Here is a 22350-nt window from a genome sequence, read left to right on the forward strand (position 1 = left end):
ACCGATGGTTTGGCTGTTGCTGGGGGGGGGGGGGGCTTGTACGAGTCAGGGGCTTTTCCAGCTCCCCAGGCTCCGCCGGGGGCACAAGGAGCCGGGAGGGGAGGGGGCACAGCCAGGAAAGCGGGTTCAAACTGGCCAAAGGGCTCTTCCATATCATGTAACGTCGTGCCCAGTGCGTTACTGGGAGGGGCTGGCGGGGGCGGGGGGAGGCAGCGATCGCGGCCGGGCGACGGGCAGCGTCGGTCGGCGGGTGGTGGGCGGCTGTGCCGCTTGTGTTCCTGTTTTCTCCCTTTTCCTTTTTATTATATTATCGTTATTGTTGTTCTTATCACCGTCTATATCATTATCCCTATTTTATTCTAATTATTAACCTGTTCTTCTCTCAACCCACAAGTTTTTCTTTTTTCCTTCTGCTCTTCCGATTGCCGCCCCCGTCCCGCAGGGGTGGGGGGAGCGAGCGAGCGGCCGCGGGGTGTTTAGGTGCCGGCTGGGGCTCGGCCGCGACACTCGCCCCGCGGCCGGGGATGCCGCAGGCGCCCACAGCGGCGTCCCCCACATCTTGCGGCCCCTCCGTTTGCTCCCGTAAGCGCTCGACTCCGTCGTCCTCCGTCCCCCGGCAGCGCTCGATGCGTTCCAGTTACTCCCAGCAAAGAGCAACCCCCCGGCCTCGCCTCGCCGCTCCGTCGCGCCTAAAACCAGTGCGTAGCCGTCCACGTCGCTCCGGTAGCGCCGATCGCGGGCCGCTTCTGCGCGGGGGGCTGCGGGAAGCTGGTCTGCGACGGGCGGCCTCGGCCAGCACCTTCCGCAGCGGGAGAGGGGTTTGCGTGGCCTCCCGCAGGCGGTGACAAACGTCCTCGGCCAACAAGGCCGCCACGTCGTCGCTGAGCTCCAGCCCGGTGCTCTCCGCCATCAGGCGCACCGACTCCCGCGGCAGCTCCACGAAGCGCCGCTCCTCCCGCTCCGCCATGGCCGCGCCGCCGGGCTGCGGGGGGGAAGGCGGGAGGGAGGGCGTGGCGCCGGCAGACCACGCCCTTTGTGGGCGTGGACATGGAAAGCGACCGGCGCGCCGGCGCCCAGCGGCATGCTGGGAGTGTTCGCCGTGCGGGCGGGTTCGCCGGGGTTTTGCGGGGCGGGCGGAGGGGAGGCAGGCCGGGGAGTGCGGGAATGGGGGGGAGCAAAGCGGGAAGCAGGTCGGCGCTGCGGGGGCGCGGCGGGGGAGAGCGGCCGTGAGTTGTGGGCGGGGGTCGTTGGGTGAGTGGGGTCGGTGGGGGCAGCGACAGGTATCGCTTCTCGGCCTTTTGGCTAAGATCAAGTGTAGTATCTGTTCTTATCAGTTTAATATCTGATACGTCCTCGATGAGAGGACTTTATATTAAACGGATTTTTGGCGCCGGGAGTTGGACCCGGAGCTTGCTCCCTCCGCTCCGCGCATCGTCCCGGTATTGCAGTGCCTCCGGGTACGGTGCACCCCCGCCCCGGGGACCTGTAGCTGGTCAAAGGCAGAAGGAACCAACCTACCCCCGAGAGGGGGAAGGGGGGGAAGAGTCGGAGCCTCCTGGCCAGACTCTGGCACCTCCCGGGCTCGGCGCTCTCCACGGCCCCTCCGCTCCCTCCGCCTCGGGCTGGGCCCTCCCCGGCGGCTCCGCGTCGCTACGGTACGGCCGAGCGCAGCCCCCCGGTCCCGCTCCGGTGGCGGCCCCCGGGGATGAGCCGAGGGCGGCGCAGCCGGAGGGGCCCGGAGCGCTGGGCGGGGCCTCGGCTGGGGCGGAGCTGGACCCGGCCAATGGCATCGCTGCTTACCGTGGCGTATGCAAAGAGTCGCGCGGAGCACGGGCGGTGGGCTGCGATGGGGGCGGAGCGAATGGAAATCACAGCGTGCAGCGAACCAATCGGGTCGCCGCGAGGAGCCCGCGAAGGGGCGGGGCGTATGGGAACCCTGGGCGGACTATGGGGAGGGCGAAGGGGTGAGGCGGGGCGGTTCAATCGGGGGCGTGGTCATGCTAATGAGGCATAGCCACGCCCCACCGGCCGCCAGGAGTCCCCGCCGTTGCGGCCCCGCGCTCCGTCGGGGGTCGGTTCCCCCCCGCCGGCCCGGGCCGGGCTCCGCGACCAGATGGCGGCGGAGCGGGAGATCCGACAATATCCCGGCCCCGCTGGGCCGGCAGTGCCCGCCGGACCGCCCCGGTGCGGCTCCGCTGCCGCAGCGCCGGCCGTTCCCGGTGATCCCGGACCGCGGCTCGGAGCGTCCCGGCGGGGCAGGCGCCGCACGGGCGCCCCGCACTCCCCGCCCGCCCGCCCGCCTCTGCCCCGGGCACCGGCGGCACCTCCCACGGCGGGGCGGGGCATGCAAATGAGGGGGCGGGAGCGGGCAGCGCGTCCACGAGGAGGCGGGCACGGGGCGTGGCGCATGCAAATCAAGGGCGGGCAGAGCCGCGCAGACCCGGCGAGGGGAGCGGGTCCAACAGGGGAGGGAGGAAGGGCGGGGCGTGTGGGTCGAGCGGGGCGGGGCCTGGGGGAGAGAAGGCGGGGTTACGCTAATAAGGACCCAGGCTGGGGAAGAACGGGGCGACGGGAGGACGCGCTGCGGGGGGTCACCGGGGAGCGGCGGCGGTCGGGGGGCGCGGAGCCAGGCGGGGCCGTGCGGGAATGGCGGGGAGCAAAGCGGGGAGCGGGGCAGGGGTGGCGGGGCGCGGCGGGGGGAGCGGCCGTGAGTTGTGGGCGGGGGTCGTTGGGTGAGTGGAGTCGGTGGGGCAGCGGAGGGTATCGCTTCTCGGCCTTTTGGCTAAAATCAAGTGTAGTATCTGTTCTTATCAGTTTAATATCTGATACGTCCTCGATGAGAGGACTTTATATTAAACGGATTTTTGGCGCCGGGAGTTGGACCCGGAGCTTGCTCCCTCCGCTCCGCGCATCGTCCCGGTATTGCAGTGCCTCCGGGTACGGTGCACCCCCGCCCCGGGGACGTGCGGCTGGTCAAAGGCAGAGCCAGAGAGCTGCGGCTCTACACGCCTCCTCACGCGGGCTGTCGCACCCCCCCTCCCCCTCCCTGTCCCGGTGGTACCGGCCGTGGCGGGAAACTTCCCGCCATTTCGCCCGCGCGCGCTCGGGCCGGGCCCAGCCGGGCCAAGGGCGGCCCCCAGCGCCCGGGCTTGTGCCGGCACCGGCGGGGACGGGGCGGGGATGGGGCCCCTGTGCTCGGCCCTGGGGAGGCCCCACCTCGAGTGCTGGGCTCAGGTTTGGGCCCCTCGGGACAAGAAGGGCCTGGAGGGGCTGGAGCGTGTCCAGAGAAGGGCAGCGGGGCTGGGGCAGGGTCTGGAGCACAAGTGTGCTGGGGGGCGGCTGGGGGGGCTGGGGGGGTTTAGCCTGGAGAAGAGGGGGCTGAGGGGAGCCCTTCTTGCTCTCTGCAGCTGCCTGAGAGGGGCTGGGGTGAGGGGGGGGTCGGTCCCTGCTCCCAAGCGACGGGACGAGGGGAGACGGCCTCAGGCTGCCTCAGGGGAGGTTTTAGGTTGGATATTAGTGATATCCTGAAGAAAATTTAAATTTTGTTCTAAGCCATACTGACTAACCGTGCAAGCCGGGCAGAGCAGAATGTGGCGGCCAGAGAAGGGAGTTGAGAGACAGGGAAGATTTTAGTTTATGATTCTATCTTTGTAGAAGAACTGAGAGACCGATCAACGGGACCATCCCACTTCAGGAGATGCTGAGAATGGAGTGCTAACGTGAATATCCCTGGAGACCAACCGATGGGGATGCTGGTAGGAACTAAAACTACACGTCCTTTAGGTGAACTATCCTCATTATAATACTAAAAAAAAAAAATCACATCCACAGGCCAGAAACACCCCTGTGCTCAAAGAACCCCTCGCTTTCTGAGCGTACATGGTGAATTTAAAGGGAGCTATGCATGTAAGGTGAAATTAGAAAGAACCTAAATAATTATTAGCACATTTAAGTGTATAAATGCCTGTAGAGGCTCGGTGTGGGGTGCAGCTTTGGGGCGTTACCCCCCAGCACCCATCCTTGTGCAAAAAATAAAGGCATGGTGGATTGGGCCATGCAGTGTGCGCCAAATTGCTCTAGTACAGGCGTTATATGCAATCAAACTATACATAGTCATTCAATTTATAGGCAATAATTACCGTATATGTAATATTTTAAATCATTAACGTATGCAAATATCCTTAATGCATGCACATTCATGTTTCCATATGCATTGGTGGTCTTCCAGGGGCCCGTGGTGGTTGTCAATAGTCTTCCTCACAGTGTCTGCTGGTTGAACTCAGTCTCTGGGCAGACTCAGTTTGGTGTTGCCTTGGTTACGATACCATAAAAATCAGTGAAAGAAACGCTCTAAGATGCATTCTTTAGACGTTTAAAAGTGGGCATTTATTGCCGCGCTGGGCGCAGGGGCTGGCGCCGCCGCATGTGCACGTCAGGGTGTTGTATTGCGGCGATTATATACACATAAAATGTGCATATTCATTAAATTGCTGGGAAAAGGCTTCTAATATTCATGCTAGTCTAATATATCCAACTGTACTTGGCGCACGATCAGTAAAATTCATTGATGGTCTAAATTTCACCGGTGGGCATCGCTAGGCTTCCTCACCGTGGTCGCTAGTTGCGCTCAAGAGTCACGCGGGCTCTTTCGGCTTGTTTTCAAGGGTCTCCATGTGCTTATTTCATGAAAAAAATATTCTAATGAGGATTTATTGTTCTGTAATACTAAATATCATGTCAATTAGTAAAGACCGTCTTCTGCCAGGGTGTGATACTAGAGCATACCCAGGACTTGATACTTTTAAATCATGTCCAGACTCTTCCTGTTGTCTAAAATTTTTTTTCCCTGACCTTATCATGCTTGTAAATACGTCTCCTATCTCTTATATTTGTAAATATATTATTTTTGGTTAGATGGGGACCAGATGTTCCCTGGTATCAATCCATATCCCTGTGGTATCACTCAATAGCCCATCTGGTATCAGTTACACAATTCTTACTCATACTAAACTACCTTATTCTATTACATTTCCCTTATTTTTTTCTATTAGATCACGTCATCGCTATTCATATCCCCATGTAATAATTGGCGACCTCTATTAATGCCAATTAATTAGAATTCTTGATACTCAAATCCAGCTGGGAAGGCTCAGGGGATTTCCTAGCAGCACCACTGATGCATACCAGGTTTCTATAGCAAGTTTCCTTGGTTTCACAAGATTTAATTAATAATAACAACTAACAAAGAGGGTTTCTAGCGTTACAAGGACTCAAAAGAAACTCCCCTCCTCAAGTCTTCCTTGTTTCACCCAGTTCCTGTTAGTGTCTTAATTCAAAACAGCAGCTGCCTAGCGAGCTTCAATGGTTACGGGTTTCAAATCACACAATATTCTACACATTCTCTTTCTCCTCTAATAAAATATGGTAATTTTTACCCCCGCCGGTGCCGGCACAAGCCCGGGCGCTGGGGGCCGCCCTTGGCCCGGCTGGGCCCGGCCCGAGCGGGCGAAATGGCGGGAAGTTTCCCGCCACGGCCGGTACCACCGGGACAGGGAGGCGGGGGGGGGAAGGTGTGTGGGAGCCCCTGTGAGGAGGCGTGTAGAGCCGCAGCTCTCTGGCTCTGCCTTTGACCAGCCGCACGTCCCCGGGGCGGGGGTGCACCGTACCCGGAGGCACTGCAATACCGGGACGATGCGCGGAGCGGAGGGAGCAAGCTCCGGGTCCAACTCCCGGCGCCAAAAATCCGTTTAATATAAAGTCCTCTCATCGAGGACGTATCAGATATTAAACTGATAAGAACAGATACTACACTTGATCTTAGCCAAAAGGCCGAGAAGCGATACCTGTCGCTGCCCCCACCGACCCCACTCACCCAACGACCCCCGCCCACAACTCACGGCCGCTCTCCCCCGCCGCGCCCCCGCAGCGCCGACCTGCTTCCCGCTTTGCTCCCCCCCATTCCCGCACTCCCCGGCCTGCCTCCCCTCCGCCCGCCCCGCAAAACCCCGGCGAACCCGCCCGCACGGCGAACACTCCCAGCATGCCGCTGGGCGCCGGCGCGCCGGTCGCTTTCCATGTCCACGCCCACAAAGGGCGTGGTCTGCCGGCGCCACGCCCTCCCTCCCGCCTTCCCCCCCGCAGCCCGGCGGCGCGGCCATGGCGGAGCGGGAGGAGCGGCGCTTCGTGGAGCTGCCGCGGGAGTCGGTGCGCCTGATGGCGGAGAGCACCGGGCTGGAGCTCAGCGACGACGTGGCGGCCTTGTTGGCCGAGGACGTTTGTCACCGCCTGCGGGAGGCCACGCAAACCCCGCTCCCGCTGCGGAAGGTGCTGGCCGAGGCCGCCCGTCGCAGACCAGCTTCCCGCAGCCCCCCGCGCAGAAGCGGCCCGCGATCGGCGCTACCGGAGCGACGTGGACGGCTACGCACTGGTTTTAGGCGCGACGGAGCGGCGAGGCGAGGCCGGGGGGTTGCTCTTTGCTGGGAGTAACTGGAACGCATCGAGCGCTGCCGGGGGACGGAGGACGACGGAGTCGAGCGCTTACGGGAGCAAACGGAGGGGCCGCAAGATGTGGGGGACGCCGCTGTGGGCGCCTGCGGCATCCCCGGCCGCGGGGCGAGTGTCGCGGCCGAGCCCCAGCCGGCACCTAAACACCCCGCGGCCGCTCGCTCGCTCCCCCCACCCCTGCGGGACGGGGGCGGCAATCGGAAGAGCAGAAGGAAAAAAGAAAAACTTGTGGGTTGAGAGAAGAACAGGTTAATAATTAGAATAAAATAGGGATAATGATATAGACGGTGATAAGAACAACAATAACGATAATATAATAAAAAGGAAAAGGGAGAAAACAGGAACACAAGCGGCACAGCCGCCCACCACCCGCCGACCGACGCTGCCCGTCGCCCGGCCGCGATCGCTGCCTCCCCCCGCCCCCGCCAGCCCCTCCCAGTAACGCACTGGGCACGACGTTACATGATATGGAAGAGCCCTTTGGCCAGTTTGAACCCGCTTTCCTGGCTGTGCCCCCTCCCCTCCCGGCTCCTTGTGCCCCCGGCGGAGCCTGGGGAGCTGGAAAAGCCCCTGACTCGTACAAGCCCCCCCCCCCCCCAGCAACAGCCAAACCATCGGTGCGTTACCAACATTTTCATGCCGAGTCCAAAGCGCGGCACCGCACCAGCTGCCGTGCAGGACATTAACTCTGTCCCAGCTACAACCGCGACAGTGAGGGAGGGGATGCTGCCCCTCTGCTCCGCTCCGGTGAGACCCCCACCGCCCACCCCCTCCCCAGAGCCCTGCGTCCAGCTCGGGGCTCCTCAGCACGAGAAGGACGTGGGCCCGTCGCAGCGGGGCCAGAGGACACAGAAATGCTCCGAGGGCTGGAGCCCCTCTGCTGCGAGGCCGGGCTGGGGGAGTCGGGGTTGTTCAGCCGGAGGAGGGAAGGCTGCGGGGAGGCCTTATTGCGCCTTAAAGGGGGGGGCTCCAGGAAGGATGGGGGTAACCCTTTAGCAAGGCCTGTTGCGACAGGACGAGGGGTGATGGTTTTAAGCTACAGGAGGGGAGGTTTAGGCTAGATCTAAAGAAGAAAGGCTTTCCTATGAGGGTGGTGAAGCGCTGGAACGGGTCGCCCAGAGCGGTGGTGGGTGCCCCATCCCTAGAAACAACCAAGACCAGGCTGGACGGGGGCTCTGAGCGACCTGAGCCGGTTGAAGATGCCGCTGCTCAAGCAGGGCGAGGGTTGGACTAAACGGCTTCTAACTGTCCCTTCCAACCCAGCCCATTCTGTGATTCACCGGCTCTACGCCCACCCCGTCAGGAGGAGGAAGGCGCCGAGGCCTCCTGCGGACAGCTGGAAGCAGCCTCGCAATCGCAGGCCCCGGTTCTCCCCGGGGCGGGGGCTTCAACCACGCCGGCATTTGCTGGAAAAGCAACGCGGGGAATCGCGCGCGACCCCGGAGGTCCCTGCAGAGCGTTGGGGAGAACGTCCTGACGCAGGTGGCGGAGGAGCCAACGAGGCGAGGTGTGCTGCTGGGCCTTGTGCGACCGAACAAAGCCCTGGCTGAGGCTGTGAGGGCTGGGGGGGAGCCTCGGCTGCCGCGACCGTGGGATGGCGGCGGATCGTGCGTGGTAGAGGCAGGGCGACAAGTAGGATTCCAGCCCTGGGCTTCAGGAGAGCCAACTTTGGCCTCTTCAAAGACCTGCTTGGAGGAATCCCGTGGGTTAAGGCTCTCGAAGGTCAGGGTGTCCAACACAGCTGGTCACTAGTCAAGGGCCACTTCCTCCACGCTCGAGATCGGTGCATCCCTAGGAGGAAGAAGTCAAGCAAAGGAGCCAGGAGACCCCCATGGATGAGCAAAGAGCTGCTGGAAGAACTGAAATGGAAGCAGGAGGGTGATAGCACGTGGAAGAAGGGACTGGACACTTGGGAGCAATGTAGCAGCGTCGTCATGGTCTGCAGAGATGCAACGAGGAAGGCAAGGCATGTCAAGAATAACAAGAATCGCTCTCTACACCTACCTGAGAGGAGGCTGTAGTGAGGTGGGGGGGGTCGGTCTCGTCTCCCAGGCGATAGAACGAGAGGAAACGGCCTCAAGCTGCATCATGAGAGGTTTAGATTGGATATTAGGAAGCATTTATTCACTGCAAGAGCGGTCAGGCACTGGAAGAGGGCGCCCGGAGAGGCGGTGGAGTCACCATCCCTGCGGGTATTTAAAAGACATGCAGACACGGCACTTCAGGGCATGGTTTAGGAGACATGGTAGTGTTGGACTTGACGATCGTAGAGGTCTTTTCCAACCTTGTTGATTTTCTGATTCTAAGAAGGGCTTCTTCAAATACATCAGCAGTAAAAGGGAGCCTGGGGAAGCTGTGAGCCCGTCGCTGAACGAGGCGGGGGCCCTGGTGAGGCAGGACGCAGAAGGTGGAGTTACTGAATGCCACCTTTTCTTCAGTCTTTGCTGCTGAGGCTGGCCCTGAGGCACCCCAGCCCCCAGAGGAGAGAAAAATCTGGACAAAGGACTTCCCCTTGGCTGGGGTGGATTGCGTCCGAGATCATTTAGGCAAACTAGATCCTCCCAAATCCATGGGCCCCGATGGGATGCGCCCACGAGGGCTGAGGGAGCTGGTGGAGGCTCTCGCTGAGCCACTCACCATCATCTTTGGACGGCGATGAAGGACAGGAGAGGTGCCCGAGGGCTGGAGGGGAGCCGAGGTCACGCCAGGCTTCAAAAAGGACAAGAAGGAGGACCTGGGGAACAGGCCGGTCAGCCTGACCTCCGTCCCCGGGAAGGTGGACGAGAACCATGGACTTGTTCAGGTTGGAAAAGACCTTGAGGGTCATCAAGCGCAGCCGCCAACCCGACACCCCCAGGGCTCCTCAACCGCGTCCCCGAGGGCCGCCCCGACACGCTGTTTGAGCACCCCCGGGGACGGCGACTCCCCCACCTCTCGGGGCAGCCTGTGCCAACGCCCGGCCGCCCTTTTGGGGAAGAAATTGTCCCTCGTCGCCAGCCTAACCCTCCCCTGAGGCAGCCTGAGGCCGTCTCCCCTCGTCCCGTCGCTTGGGAGCAGGGACCGACCCCCCCCCTCACCCCAGCCCCTCTCAGGCAGCTGCAGAGAGCGAGAAGGGCTCCCCTCAGCCCCCTCTTCTCCAGGCTAAACCCCCCCAGCCCCCTCAGCCGCCCCCCAGCACACTTGTGCTCCAGACCCTGCCCCAGCCCCGCTGCCCTTCTCTGGACACGCTCCAGCCCCTCAAGGGCCTTCTTGTCCCGAGGGGCCCAAACCTGAGCCCAGCATTCGAGGTGGGGCCTCGCCGGGGCCGAGCACAGGGGCCCCATCCCCGCCGGTGCCGGCACAAGCCCGGGCGCTGGGGGCCGCCCTTGGCCCGGCTGGGCCCGGCCCGAGCGCGCGCGGGCGAAATGGCGGGAAGTTTCCCGCCACGGCCGGTACCACCGGGACAGGGAGGCGGGGGGGGGAAGGTGTGTGGGAGCCCCTGTGAGGAGGCGTGTAGAGCCGCAGCTCTCTGGCTCTGCCTTTAACCAGCCGCAGGTCCCCGGGGCGGGGGTGCACCGTACCCGGAGGCACTGCAATACCGGGACGATGCGCGGAGCGGAGGGAGCAAGCTCCGGGTCCAACTCCCGGCGCCAAAAATCCGTTTAATATAAAGTCCTCTCATCGAGGACGTATCAGATATTAAACTGATAAGAACAGATACTACACTTGATCTTAGCCAAAAGGCCGAGAAGCGATACCCTCCGCTGCCCCACCGACCCCACTCACCCAACGGCCCCCGCCCACAACTCACGGCCGCTCCCCCCGCCGCGCCCCGCCACCCCGCCCCGCTCCCCGCTTTGCTCCCCGCCATTCCCGCACGGCCCCGCCTGGCTCCGCGCCCCCCGACCGCCGCCGCTCCCCGGTGACCCCCCGCAGCGCGTCCTCCCGTCGCCCCGTTCTTCCCCAGCCTGGGTCCTTATTAGCGTAACCCCGCCTTCTCTCCCCCAGGCCCCGCCCCGCTCGACCCACACGCCCCGCCCTCCCTCCCTGCCCTGTTGGACCCGCTCCCCTCGCCGGGTCTGCGCGGCTCTGCCCGCCCTTGATTTGCATGCGCCACGCCCCGTGCCCGGCTCCTCCCCGGCCCCGCCCGCTCATTTGCATGCCCCGCCCCGACGGGGCGCCCCCCAAGGCCTCCGGCGGCGCCTCGCGGCCACGGCGGAGCTCGGGGGGATCCGTGGTGACGGCGGGATCACGGCTGGGAGCAGAACCCAACACCTGAGGCGCTCCGAGGGCGCGAAGCAGGGACTGGTGCTTGGGCTTGCTCCGAGGGGACGAGCAACGCGCCTCCCCGCCGCGGCCTCGCTGACGCGGGCCTCCAACGCACACCTGGGGGGCTGCGCGGGCCGGCGGTGGCACCACCCCGCTACGAAGAAGGGTGGGAAGGGAAGGTGACAGCTCAATCAGCCGCGAGGAGAGGGAGCTTCTGGCCCCAAAAGGCGCTGGAAAAAAAAGGCTAATTGCCGAAGCCCAGGAATTGGGGTAATTCCGGGGGCGATTGCGACCGCCGGCTCCATCGAGGGACAACAGGACTACCCCCAGCGCTCTAGTTGCTGAGTCAAATCACACCGAAGCTTTAAAATGAAGCGGGAAAGATACAGACCAAGGGCAGGAGGGGATGCTCAGGTCAATGATTCGCTACTAGAGAAGCGACATGGGTGACCCGTTGTGGATAAATGGCCCCCGGCGGGGGTGCTCGGCTCGCGGCAATATTGCGCGTAAAACGACGCCTCCGCTCTTAAACGTACATGGTGTGTTTTGGGGTTATTTTAAGCGGCAGGGAACGGTTTTGGGGTCCCAGATGCGACCCCCAGCGCGTCCCCGCAGCAAGCTGGCTGTCGGCACCGCGCCGGGAGGGGCGGGGGCTCGCCGCAAGGCCGTGCCGCCGTCCCGCGAGAGCGGGGCTGGGCCGAGGGGAACCTCGCGGGGTTCACCGAGAGCGAGCGTGGGGTCCTGCCCCTGCGGAGGAACAACCCCCCGCACCGGGACGGGCCGGGGGCGACCTGCCGGAGAGCGGCTCCGCCGAGAAGGAGCTGGGGGTGCTGGGGGGCGGCGAGGTGACCCCGAGGCGGCGCCGGGCCCTCGGCGGCAAGACCGGCGGCGTCCCGGGGCGCGGGAACAGGAGCGTGGGCGGCCGGGCGAGGGAGGTTGTCCTCCCACTCCGCTCCGCCCTGGGGAGGCCGCGGCCGGGGGGCTGCGGCCGGGTCTGGGCCCCCCGGTTTAAGAAGGCCGGGGAGCGGGTGGGGAGAGCCCAGCGGAGAGCTGCCGCGCTGGGCGGGGGGCTGGAGCATCTCCCCGCGAGGAAAGGCTGCGAGACCTGGCTCTGCTCAGCCGGGGGGACGGGGGGAGGCCGAGGGGGGTCTCGTCAGTGCTTCTAAATGGCTGCGGGGCGGCTGTCGCGGTCGGGGCCGGGCTCTTTTCAGCGGTGCCCGACGCCGGACAAGGGGCAACGGGCACGCGTCGGGACATGGGAAGCGCCGCTTAAAGAGGCTTAAAACCGCCTTCGCTGGAGGGTGCCGGAGCAGCGGAAGAGGCTGCCCAGAGAGGGTGCGGGGTCTCCTTCCCTGGAGACGTGGAGACCCCGCCGGGACGCGGTCCTGTGCCCCCTGCCCTGGGTGCGCCTGCTCAAGGGGGGGGGTTGGACGCGGCGACCCCCCAGACGTCCCGTCCAACCCACGCCATTCTGGGAGTCTGGGATTTTCGGGGGGCGCCCCGTACGGCCCTGAAGGAAAAGGGGGTGCCAGGGTGTGTGTTTCGGGGGGGGCCAGAGCCCGGTGGGGAGCACGGGCTACGCTCTAGGCACCCCACGGTGCACGAGGAGGCGGGGACGGTCTCGGCCCTGCGGTGCCAAAGGACCCTGTACCAGCGAGCTGGGGGTCGCGGGGCGCCGGGCACCCCCCGGCAGCTCCCCCCCCCCCCCCAACCCCTCCACGTCGTCAGGGTTTTTTGGGTGGTGAACTTTGCTATTAAAGAGGAGGATTTGCGAGAGAGGAGCGTGTGCGGGAGCGCTGGGGGCTGCGGGTGGTTGTGTCGCGGGTGGGGGCGGCTGAGGAGGAGGGGGAGGAAGGGGGTGGCGGGGGTCGGGCAAAGGGTGTCGGGCTGGTTTTGGGCGGGGGGGAAGGTCGGCGTGTGGGGGGAGGGAGAGCGGGGAAAGGATGAGAGGGAGCGGGAAGGGGCTGGTGCCGGGGCGGGGGAAAGGGAGGCGGACCCTGGTGGGAGGGGGGTTTAACTCTGCCTTTGACCAGCTACAGGTCCCCGGGGCGGGGGTGCACCGTACCCGGAGGCACTGCAATACCGGGACGATGCGCGGAGCGGAGGGAGCAAGCTCCGGGTCCAACTCCCGGCGCCAAAAATCCGTTTAATATAAAGTCCTCTCATCGAGGACGTATCAGATATTAAACTGATAAGAACAGATACTACACTTGATCTTAGCCAAAAGGCCGAGAAGCGATACCCTCTGCTGCCCCACCGACCCCACTCACCCAACGGCCCCCGCCCACAACTCACGGCCGCTCCCCCCGCCGCGCCCCGCCACCCCGCCCCGCTCCCCGCTTTGCTCCCCGCCATTCCCGCACGGCCCCGCCTGGCTCCGCGCCCCCCGACCGCCGCCGCTCCCCGGTGACCCCCCGCAGCGCGTCCTCCCGTCGCCCCGTTCTTCCCCAGCCTGGGTCCTTATTAGCGTAACCCCGCCTTCTCTCCCCCAGGCCCCGCCCCGCTCGACCCACACGCCCCGCCCTCCCTCCCTGCCCTGTTGGACCCGCTCCCCTCGCCGGGTCTGCGCGGCTCTGCCCGCCCTTGATTTGCATGCGCCACGCCCCGTGCCCGGCTCCTCCCCGGCCCCGCCCGCTCATTTGCATGCCCCGCCCCGACGGGGCGCCCCCCAAGGCCTCCGGCGGCGCCTCGCGGCCACGGCGGAGCTCGGGGGGATCCGTGGTGACGGCGGGATCACGGCTGGGAGCAGAACCCAACACCTGAGGCGCTCCGAGGGCGCGAAGCAGGGACTGGTGCTTGGGCTTGCTCCGAGGGGACGAGCAACGCGCCTCCCCGCCGCGGCCTCGCTGACGCGGGCCTCCAACGCACACCTGGGGGGCTGCGCGGGCCGGCGGTGGCACCATCCCGCTACGAAGAAGGGTGGGAAGGGAAGGTGACAGCTCAATCAGCCGCGAGGAGAGGGAGCTTCTGGCCCCAAAAGGCGCTGGAAAAAAAAGGCTAATTGCCGAAGCCCAGGAATTGGGGTAATTCCGGGGGCGATTGCGACCGCCGGCTCCATCGAGGGACAACAGGACTACCCCCAGCGCTCTAGTTGCTGAGTCAAATCACACCGAAGCTTTAAAATGAAGCGGGAAAGATACAGACCAAGGGCAGGAGGGGGATGCTCAGGTCAATGATTCGCTACTAGAGAAGCGACATGGGTGACCCGTTGTGGATAAATGGCCCCCGGCGGGGGTGCTCGGCTCGCGGCAATATTGCGCGTAAAACGACGCCTCCGCTCTTAAACGTACATGGTGTGTTTTGGGGTTATTTTAAGCGGCAGGGAACGGTTTTGGGGTCCCAGATGCGACCCCCAGCGCGTCCCCGCAGCAAGCTGGCTGTCGGCACCGCGCCGGGAGGGGCGGGGGCTCGCCGCAAGGCCGTGCCGCCGTCCCGCGAGAGCGGGGCTGGGCCGAGGGGAACCTCGCGGCGTTCACCGAGAGCGAGCGTGGGGTCCTGCCCCTGCGGAGGAACAACCCCCCGCACCGGGACGGGCCGGGGGCGACCTGCCGGAGAGCGGCTCCGCCGAGAAGGAGCTGGGGGTGCTGGGGGGCGGCGAGGTGACCCCGAGGCGGCGCCGGGCCCTCGGCGGCAAGACCGGCGGCGTCCCGGGGCGCGGGAACAGGAGCGTGGGCGGCCGGGCGAGGGAGGTTGTCCTCCCGCTCCGCTCCGCCCTGGGGAGGCCGCGGCCGGGGGGCTGCGGCCGGGTCTGGGCCCCCGGTTTAAGAAGGCCGGGGAGCGGGTGGGGAGAGCCCAGCGGAGAGCTGCCGCGCTGGGCGGGGGGCTGGAGCATCTCCCCGCGAGGAAAGGCTGCGAGACCTGGCTCTGCTCAGCCGGGGGGACGGGGGGAGGCCGAGGGGGGTCTCGTCAGTGCTTCTAAATGGCTGCGGGGCGGCTGTCGCGGTCGGGGCCGGGCTCTTTTCAGCGGTGCCCGACGCCGGGACAAGGGGCAACGGGCACGCGTCGGGACATGGGAAGCGCCGCTTAAAGAGGCTTAAAACCGCCTTCGCTGGAGGGTGCCGGAGCAGTGGAAGAGGCTGCCCAGAGAGGGTGTGGGGTCTCCTTCCCTGGAGACGTGGAGACCCCGCCGGGACGCGGTCCTGTGCCCCCTGCCCTGGGTGCGCCTGCTCAAGGGGGGGGGTTGGACGCGGCGACCCCCCAGACGTCCCGTCCAACCCACGCCATTCTGGGAGTCTGGGATTTTCGGGGGGCGCCCCGTACGGCCCTGAAGGAAAAGGGGGTGCCAGGGTGTGTGTTTCGGGGGGGGCCAGACCCCGGTGGGGAGCACGGGCTACGCTCTAGGCACCCCACGGTGCACGAGGAGGCGGGGACGGTCTCGGCCCTGCGGTGCCAAAGGACCCTGTACCAGCGAGCTGGGGGTCGCGGGGCGCCGGGCACCCCCCGGCAGCTCCCCCCCCCCCCCCAACCCCTCCACGTCGTCAGGGTTTTTTGGGTGGTGAACTTTGCTATTAAAGAGGAGGATTTGCGAGAGAGGAGCGTGTGCGGGAGCGCTGGGGGCTGCGGGTGGTTGTGTCGCGGGTGGGGGCGGCTGAGGAGGAGGGGGAGGAAGGGGGTGGCGGGGGTCGGGCAAAGGGTGTCGGGCTGGTTTTGGGCGGGGGGGAAGGTCGGCGTGTGGGGGGAGGGAGAGCGGGGAAAGGATGAGAGGGAGCGGGAAGGGGCTGGTGCCGGGGCGGGGGAAAGGGAGGCGGACCCTGGTGGGAGGGGGGTTTAACTCTGCCTTTGACCAGCTACAGGTCCCCGGGGCGGGGGTGCACCGTACCCGGAGGCACTGCAATACCGGGACGATGCGCGGAGCGGAGGGAGCAAGCTCCGGGTCCAACTCCCGGCGCCAAAAATCCGTTTAATATAAAGTCCTCTCATCGAGGACGTATCAGATATTAAACTGATAAGAACAGATACTACACTTGATCTTAGCCAAAAGGCCGAGAAGCGATACTCTCCGCTGCCCCCACCGACCCCACTCACCCAACGGCCCCCGCCCACAACTCACGGCCGCTCTCCCCCGCCGCGCCCCCGCAGCGCCGACCTGCTTCCCGCTTTGCTCCCCCCCATTCCCGCACTCCCCGGCCTGCCTCCCCTCCACCCGCCCCGCAAAACCCCGGCGAACCCGCCCGCACGGCGAACACTCCCAGCATGCCGCTGGGCGCCGGCGCGCCGGTCGCTTTCCATGTCCACGCCCACAAAGGGCGTGGTCTGCCGGCGCCACGCCCTCCCTCCCGCCTTCCCCCCCGCAGCCCGGCGGCGCGGCCATGGCGGAGCGGGAGGAGCGGCGCTTCGTGGAGCTGCCGCGGGAGTCGGTGCGCCTGATGGCGGAGAGCACCGGGCTGGAGCTCAGCGACGACGTGGCGGCCTTGTTGGCCGAGGACGTTTGTTACCGCCTGCGGGAGGCCACGCAGGTACGGCTCTGGGGAGAAACGGCCCGGGACCGGGCTCGGGCTCGGCCCGGTGCGGGCCCCGCTCCCGCTGCGGGCCCCGCTGCCGGTGACGCTCCCGGTGCCGCTGCCGCCCCCCCCAGAACAGCTCCCAGTTCATGAAACACACGCGGCGGCGCAAACTCACCGTGGAGGATTTCAACCGGGCGCTGCGCTGGAGCAACGTGGAGGTGAAGCAGCGAGGGTTGGGGTTGGGGGGTCCCCGCTGCCTCCTGAGGGGTCAGGAGTGGGGGTCCCGGCAGCGCTGCTCCTCCGCAGTGGGGCTGGGGGCTCTGGTGGGGCCGGAGACACTGATGGGCTGGGGCTGCTGGTGGGTCTGGGGGCTGCTGGTGGGTCTGGGGGCTGCTGGTGGGTCTGGGGGGCGCTGGTGGGTCTGGGGACACTGGTGAGGTTGGGGACACTGGTGAGGTTGGGGACAATGGTGGGACTGGGGGCTACTGGTGGGACTGGGGGCTACTGGTGGGACTGGGGCTACTGGTGGGTCTAGGGGTGTGGTGGGTCTGGGGACACTGGTGAGGTTGGGGCTACTGGTGAGATTGCGGACAATGGTGGGTCTGGGGGCTACTGGTGGGTCTGGGGGCTACTGGTGGGACTGGGAATGCTGGGGGGGACTGGGGGCGCTGGTGGGACTGGGGATACTGGTGGGGCTGCATCCCAAGCACTGGGCCCAGTGGGATGTGTTGGTGCTATGGGTTGGGGTCCCCACAGGTCGCTGGTTTTTTGGGGGGGGGCTGTCGCTGGTTTTTTGGGGGGGGCTGTCGCTGGTTTTTTGGGGGGGGGCTGTCGCTGGTTTTTGGAGGGGGGCTGTCGCTGGTTTTGAGGGGGGGCATTGCTGGTTTTGGGGGAGGGCATTGCTGGTTTTAGGGGTGCGTTGCTGTTTTTTGGGGGTGTTGCTGGTTTGGGGCAGGGGGGTGGGTTTCCACCACAGTGTCCCCCCAGGCGGTGTGTGGCTACGGCTCCCAGGACGCTCTGCCCTTCCGGGCCATCAAGGAAGGCGAGCTGTACTTCCAGGAAGACCGGGAAGTCAACCTGGTAGAGCTGGCCCTGGCCACCAACATCCCCAAGGGCTGCGCCGAGACGACCGTGCGAGGTGAGGGGCTCCCCCAGCACCCCGCTCCTGCCTGACCCCGGCGCAGGCAGGGCGCTTTCGCCACCGCCGCGCTCTCTTGCAGTGCACGTCTCCTACCTGGATGGAAAAGGCAACCTGGAGCCGCAGGGAGCTGGTGAGGAGTGGTGGGGGTGACGCCAGGTTTTGGGGGGGGGGGGGGGGGGCTTGTCCTCCTCATGGCAGGGACACACTTTGGGGTGACACCCATCCCTCCCACGCCGCAGTGCCCAGCGCTGTCTCCACGCTGACGGATGACCTGCTCAAGTACTACCAGCACGTCACCCGGGCGGTGCTGGGCGACGACCCGCAGCTGATGAAGGTAGGGTGGGGCAGGGGGGAGCCCCCCCCACCCCCACCTTCCCGAGCACCCAAGCGGGGCAGACCCTGCACCCCGAGTGCGGCTGACCCCCCCTCCGACACCCCACGGCTGGCATCCTCGCCCGCAGGTGGCCCTGCAGGACCTGCAGACCAACTCCAAGATCTCAGCGCTCCTACCTTATTTTGTCTATGTGGTCAGCGGGGTGAGCGCGGGCAATGGGGTGCAGGGAGGTGGGGGGGGGGTGGTCTCCGAGCCTGTACGGGTTGGGGGGGAAAGCTCCATGCTGAGCCCATCCCCGGTGCCGTGCCGGCAGGTGAAATCGGTGAGCCACGACTTGGAGCAGCTAAACCGGTTGTTACACATCGCCCGCAGCCTGATCCAGAACCCTTTCCTCTGCCTGGGTTCCTACGTCCGCAGCCTGATCGCCAGCGTCATGTACTGCGCGCTGGAGCCGCTGGCCGCCTCCATCAACCCCCTCAACGATCACTGGACCCTACGTGATTACGCCGCTATGCTGCTCAGCCGTATTTTTTGGTGGGTTGGGGACCCTCCTTGGGGCACGGTCCCTGGTGGGGGAGGGGGACTGGAGCATCCGCCTTGTCACCCGCAGGACCCACGGCGACCTGGTGAGCGGCCTCTACCATCAAATCCTGCTCTCGCTCCAGAAGGTTTTGGCCGATCCCGTGCGTCCGCTTTGCTCCCATTACGGCGCCGTGGTGGGGCTGCACGCCCTGGGCTGGAAGGTGAGTGTTTGTCGGGACGCCGCGGGACCTGACCGCCCCGTGCTGCTGCCTGACCATCTGTCTGTCCATCTGTCCCCTCTGCAGGCGGTGGAGCGGGTGCTTTACCCCCATCTCCCCACCTACTGGGCCAACCTGCAGGCGGTGCTGGACGACTACTCAGTTTCCAATGCCCAGGTCAAAGCCGACGGGCACAAGGTCTACGGTGCCATCCTGGTGAGCGGCTCGTCCTACGACGTGGCCGGTGGCCCGGTTGGGCGAGGGGCACACATGGCGCCCCCCCCCCCCCCCCCCCAAGTCCCAGCACCGTTTTTCCTCCCCCCTCCCCAGGTGGCTGTCGAGCGTCTGCTGAAGATGAAGGCACAGCAAGCGCCCGCCCCGGCATCCGGGGCCACCCCGCCGCAGGAGGGCTCCCCACGGCACAGCCCCAAGCCGGACCCCCCGACCGAGGCGGGCTTCGGCCTCGGCCGGCCCCTGCTACAGTTGGGGGGCAGCGGCGGCCCCCCGTCATCGTCGGCACCCGTGCCGCCTGCCCTCTCCTTGCACGATATGTACCGCGAGCTTTACGACTTCTTCGGCGACAGCCTGGCCGCGCGTTTCGGCACGGGTCTGCCGCCGGCCACCCTGCCGCCCCCCGGCACCCCCGAGGGCACCCGAAAGGAGCCGCCGGCTTTCGGGGGCGAGGGGGCGGCACGCAAGATGCCGCAGCTGACGGCCAGCGCCACAGTGAGCCCGCGGGAAGAGGAGAGCCCGCGGGGCGAGCTCCCGGCCGGTCGACCAGCACTGCATCGCCCGGCCAGCCTTGCCCGGCCCCGCGGGGCTCCCCGGCAGCCCGGCCACCGGCCGGGGGCTCGCGATATCTTCCAGAAATGCCGTTTCGCGCCCCGCGGCGCCCCGCGTTTCAGCTTCCTCATCGCTGGTCGCCAAGCCGGCCGACGCTGCCAAGGCCGCCTATTCCAGACCAGTTTCCCACAGCATCACGGACCCGGCCACGTCTCCCGTTACGCCCAGAAGCTTCCCATGATCGGTCGCACCACCCGGCCCGCCCGGCGGTGGCCACGGGCCGAATACTCCCTCCATCTCCTCCTTTGAGGCGGGTGCTGGGCGCTCGCCCTCCCCCAGGGCTTGGCATCGGCCCCGGGCAGCGCCCAACCACGCCGGCGTTGCCCCTCGGCGTGGCGATCCGTGGGTGCCGCGGGCCCCGAGGTGCCGCCGGCCGTGGTTTTGTTGCTGTAGCGTGTGTCCGGCGGTTAATAAAACAGTGTCCGCTGCTCGGTGCAGGGCGGGGGGTTTGTAGCCGCCGTGGCGCGGGTGGGCGCTGCGTCGCCGCCGTGGGCACCCATCCCCTTGCGGGGAAGGGTGAGACAGCGGCCGCTGAGGCTCGTGCTGCCAAGAAGGGATGGGGGAGGACACAATTTTCCCTGACGGTGGTCCCTGGCAGGACGCGGACGGCGCTGGGGGGGCAGCTTCCCCGTCGCCCTGCGCTCCCCTGTGCTGCAGGGGTAGGTGGGTGGGTGCGATGGGTGGGTGGGTGGTCGCCACCGGCTGCGAGGAGGCTGCGGGTAGGAGCTGTTCGGGGTCAGCGAGAGCCACGGGGCCGAGCGATGGGGGATGCAATGCCATGGCGGTGAGACGGCAGCGGCGGGACGCTGGGCTTGCAGCGGCGGCTGCCGCAATGGGGCCACGGAGGAGCCCAGCCCAGCGCTGCCGGGGGGTGGGGTGGGGCGAAGGAGGCCGGGCTGAGCGTGGTGGTGGTGGAAAGGGGGGGGTTGAGTACGGAAGATGGCGGTATCCGTCCTGCAGCTGGCAGAACTGGCCCTCCACGGAGCCGCTTTCCTCTGCGGGATCGTCTGCGCGTCAGCCCTCACTGTGGCACAGGTACCGGGATGGGATGGGACGGGTGGGATGCGGCCGCGTTGCCCGATGACGGGGGGGGAGATGGGGGGCAGGCTCAGTGCACAGTGGCTTCACCCCATTCCTTCTCCCAGGGCTCCCCGTATCCTTCCCGCTGCTCCAGGGCTGCCTCTGGGGTCTGCACTGCCACCTTGGGTGGGCTCCGTCCTGCTCCTGCCTCGGCCGGGTCTCCCCCTGCCCCCTCCCCTCTCGACTCCTGCACCCCATGTTTGTGGTCACAGGGTGCCATGGGTGGGGGGGGGGGGGGCCAGGACGCAGGCAGGCAGCAAGGTGGGATGCTGGGGGTGGGGGGATAACAGGCGTGGGGCGGCTGAGCCCCCTGCTCATCCTGTGGCCCCCGGCGCCGTCATGTGAGCACGGCAGTCAGCCGGGGTGGTTTGGGCTTCCTTCCTCCTCCAACACTCCTCCTCCTCCTCCTGTTGCTGCTCCACCTCACTTCGCCGGTCTGTCCTGCTGGGGTTGAGCGTGGTTGTCTGTGGGTGCTGGGTGGGTGGGGGGCGTGATTAAGCAGCAACCCCCCACCCCCTGCACCGGCCTCCTGTTTGCAGGGAGAGTTTGGCGGCTGGTGCATCCTCTACGGGACGGTGAGCTGGAACGGGACGGCGCTGGTGCCCAAATCCTTCAGCCACATCTCGCTCTGCTATTTTGTCTCGGCCGTCTCCATCGTGGTGGCCCTGTATTGCTTCTCCTCGCTCCTCTACGGGATCTACAGCTGCTGCACCAACGAGGCCCAGTGGTGAGCTGGGGTGGGGGGGTTGCAGGGCTGGGGGGTGGTGGGGTGCCCCACGAAACCCTGCACTGCTGACGCCGCTCCCCTTCTCTCGCAGGGACCGCGCCTGGCTCAGCATCGCCCTGGTCGCCGCCCTCATCATCCTCTTCTTCCTCCTCATCTCAGCCTGCATCCTGCGCGTAGGGATGGATGCTTTCTGCGCCTCCATCGTGCAGACCAAGAGTTTGTCCAGGTAGTGATGACCTTACTGGGGGTGTGTGAGGGGGGTTCCCCCTGGTTCTGGGGGGATATGGTGTTCCCTGGGACCCCCGCCTTTCTCCCCACACCCCACAGCCACTCTTCCCTGTCCCCCACAGCTGCCAGGAGGCTGAGCACAAGCCGTGGGTGTCCTACACCCCAAACCGCTTCTACAGCAACCTCTACAGCGCCCAGGTGAGAAGGGGAGCGCGGTGACCCACCCCACCCCCACCCCCCCCCCATTCCCCCGCTGTTGGGGGTCTGCACAGCCTGGCTGGTGGAGGAAGAGGAGGGCGGATGAGCGAGGGGGAGCAAAGGAAAAGCTGAAACCTCAATTCTCACAGCGGGGAAGGGAGGGAGAGTCTGTCTGTCTGTCCTGGGATGGGGTGAGGGTCAGCGTCCGTGCATTGGGCGGGCTGTTGTGAATAGGGGTGCAGCTGTACCTACAGGCGGACGCTGCCACAGCCGCATGTACAGCATCCCTGTGGCTGTAGCCTTGCCTTGGGGACCCCTCAACCTTCCCAGGCACAGAAACTGGGGGGGGTGAGGGCACAGCTGGACCCCACCCCCCATCACCCCCCCCCCGGGCCCCACAGGCATCGGCGTGGGTGAACGTGTTCCTCTGGTGCCTCCTGAGCGCCCGGCTGCTGCTCCAGCGGCGGAGGGAGGCCCCGTTCCCGCTGCTGCGTCGCAACGACCCCGAGTGGAGTGCCGAGACAGAAGCCATTTTCGGGGGGCGCCCCGTACGGCCCTGAAGGAAAAGGGGGTGCCAGGGTGTGTGTTTCGGGGGGGGCCAGACCCCGGTGGGGAGCACGGGGTACGCTCTAGGCACCCCACGGTGCACGAGGAGGCGGGGACGGTCTCGGCCCTGCGGTGCCAAAGGACCCTGTACCAGCGAGCTGGGGGTCGCGGGGCGCCGGGCACCCCCCGGCAGCTCCCCCCCCCCCCCCCAACCCCTCCACGTCGTCAGGGTTTTTTGGGTGGTGAACTTTGCTATTAAAGAGGAGGATTTGCGAGAGAGGAGCGTGTGCGGGAGCGCTGGGGGCTGCGGGGGTTGT

At 66.0% G+C, this 22350-nt stretch overlaps 2 protein-coding genes and 6 non-coding genes across 8 annotated transcripts; 4 read left to right on the forward strand and 4 right to left on the reverse strand.

The window, feature by feature from the left end:
• The first annotated feature begins 1282 nt into the window (after positions 1–1282).
• Positions 1283–1473, forward strand: LOC142049196 (U2 spliceosomal RNA). The gene has a single exon (XR_012657632.1). It is a non-coding gene; the product is annotated as a U2 spliceosomal RNA (small nuclear RNA).
• Positions 1474–2762: 1289 nt separating this feature from the next.
• LOC142049193 (U2 spliceosomal RNA) lies at positions 2763–2953 on the forward strand. Its single transcript, XR_012657629.1, has one exon. It is a non-coding gene; the product is annotated as a U2 spliceosomal RNA (small nuclear RNA).
• Positions 2954–5650: 2697 nt separating this feature from the next.
• On the reverse strand, positions 5651–5841 carry LOC142049197 (U2 spliceosomal RNA). The gene has a single exon (XR_012657633.1). It is a non-coding gene; the product is annotated as a U2 spliceosomal RNA (small nuclear RNA).
• Positions 5842–10048: 4207 nt separating this feature from the next.
• LOC142049198 (U2 spliceosomal RNA) lies at positions 10049–10239 on the reverse strand. The gene has a single exon (XR_012657634.1). It is a non-coding gene; the product is annotated as a U2 spliceosomal RNA (small nuclear RNA).
• A 2562-nt stretch (positions 10240–12801) lies between these two features.
• On the reverse strand, positions 12802–12992 carry LOC142049190 (U2 spliceosomal RNA). The gene has a single exon (XR_012657626.1). It is a non-coding gene; the product is annotated as a U2 spliceosomal RNA (small nuclear RNA).
• A 2563-nt stretch (positions 12993–15555) lies between these two features.
• LOC142049191 (U2 spliceosomal RNA) lies at positions 15556–15746 on the reverse strand. The gene has a single exon (XR_012657627.1). It is a non-coding gene; the product is annotated as a U2 spliceosomal RNA (small nuclear RNA).
• A 273-nt stretch (positions 15747–16019) lies between these two features.
• On the forward strand, positions 16020–19689 carry TAF6L (TATA-box binding protein associated factor 6 like). Its single transcript, XM_075076638.1, has 10 exons — positions 16020–16208; positions 16328–16414; positions 17184–17334; positions 17417–17467; positions 17577–17671; positions 17799–17873; positions 17985–18205; positions 18282–18414; positions 18499–18627; positions 18742–19689. Exons 1-10 carry the CDS (start codon positions 16062–16064, stop codon positions 19501–19503), a joined length of 1851 nt encoding a protein of 616 aa, XP_074932739.1. The 5' UTR covers positions 16020–16061; the 3' UTR covers positions 19504–19689.
• A 459-nt stretch (positions 19690–20148) lies between these two features.
• Positions 20149–22310, forward strand: TMEM179B (transmembrane protein 179B). Its single transcript, XM_075076615.1, has 5 exons — positions 20149–20289; positions 20874–21061; positions 21153–21287; positions 21412–21487; positions 21889–22310. Exons 1-5 carry the CDS (start codon positions 20194–20196, stop codon positions 22045–22047), a joined length of 654 nt encoding a protein of 217 aa, XP_074932716.1. The 5' UTR covers positions 20149–20193; the 3' UTR covers positions 22048–22310.
• Positions 22311–22350: the final 40 nt, after the last annotated feature.

The sequence above is a fragment of the Phalacrocorax aristotelis genome, chromosome 33, assembly GCF_949628215.1.
Source record: "Phalacrocorax aristotelis chromosome 33, bGulAri2.1, whole genome shotgun sequence".
NCBI classification, from domain to species: domain Eukaryota; kingdom Metazoa; phylum Chordata; class Aves; order Suliformes; family Phalacrocoracidae; genus Phalacrocorax; species Phalacrocorax aristotelis.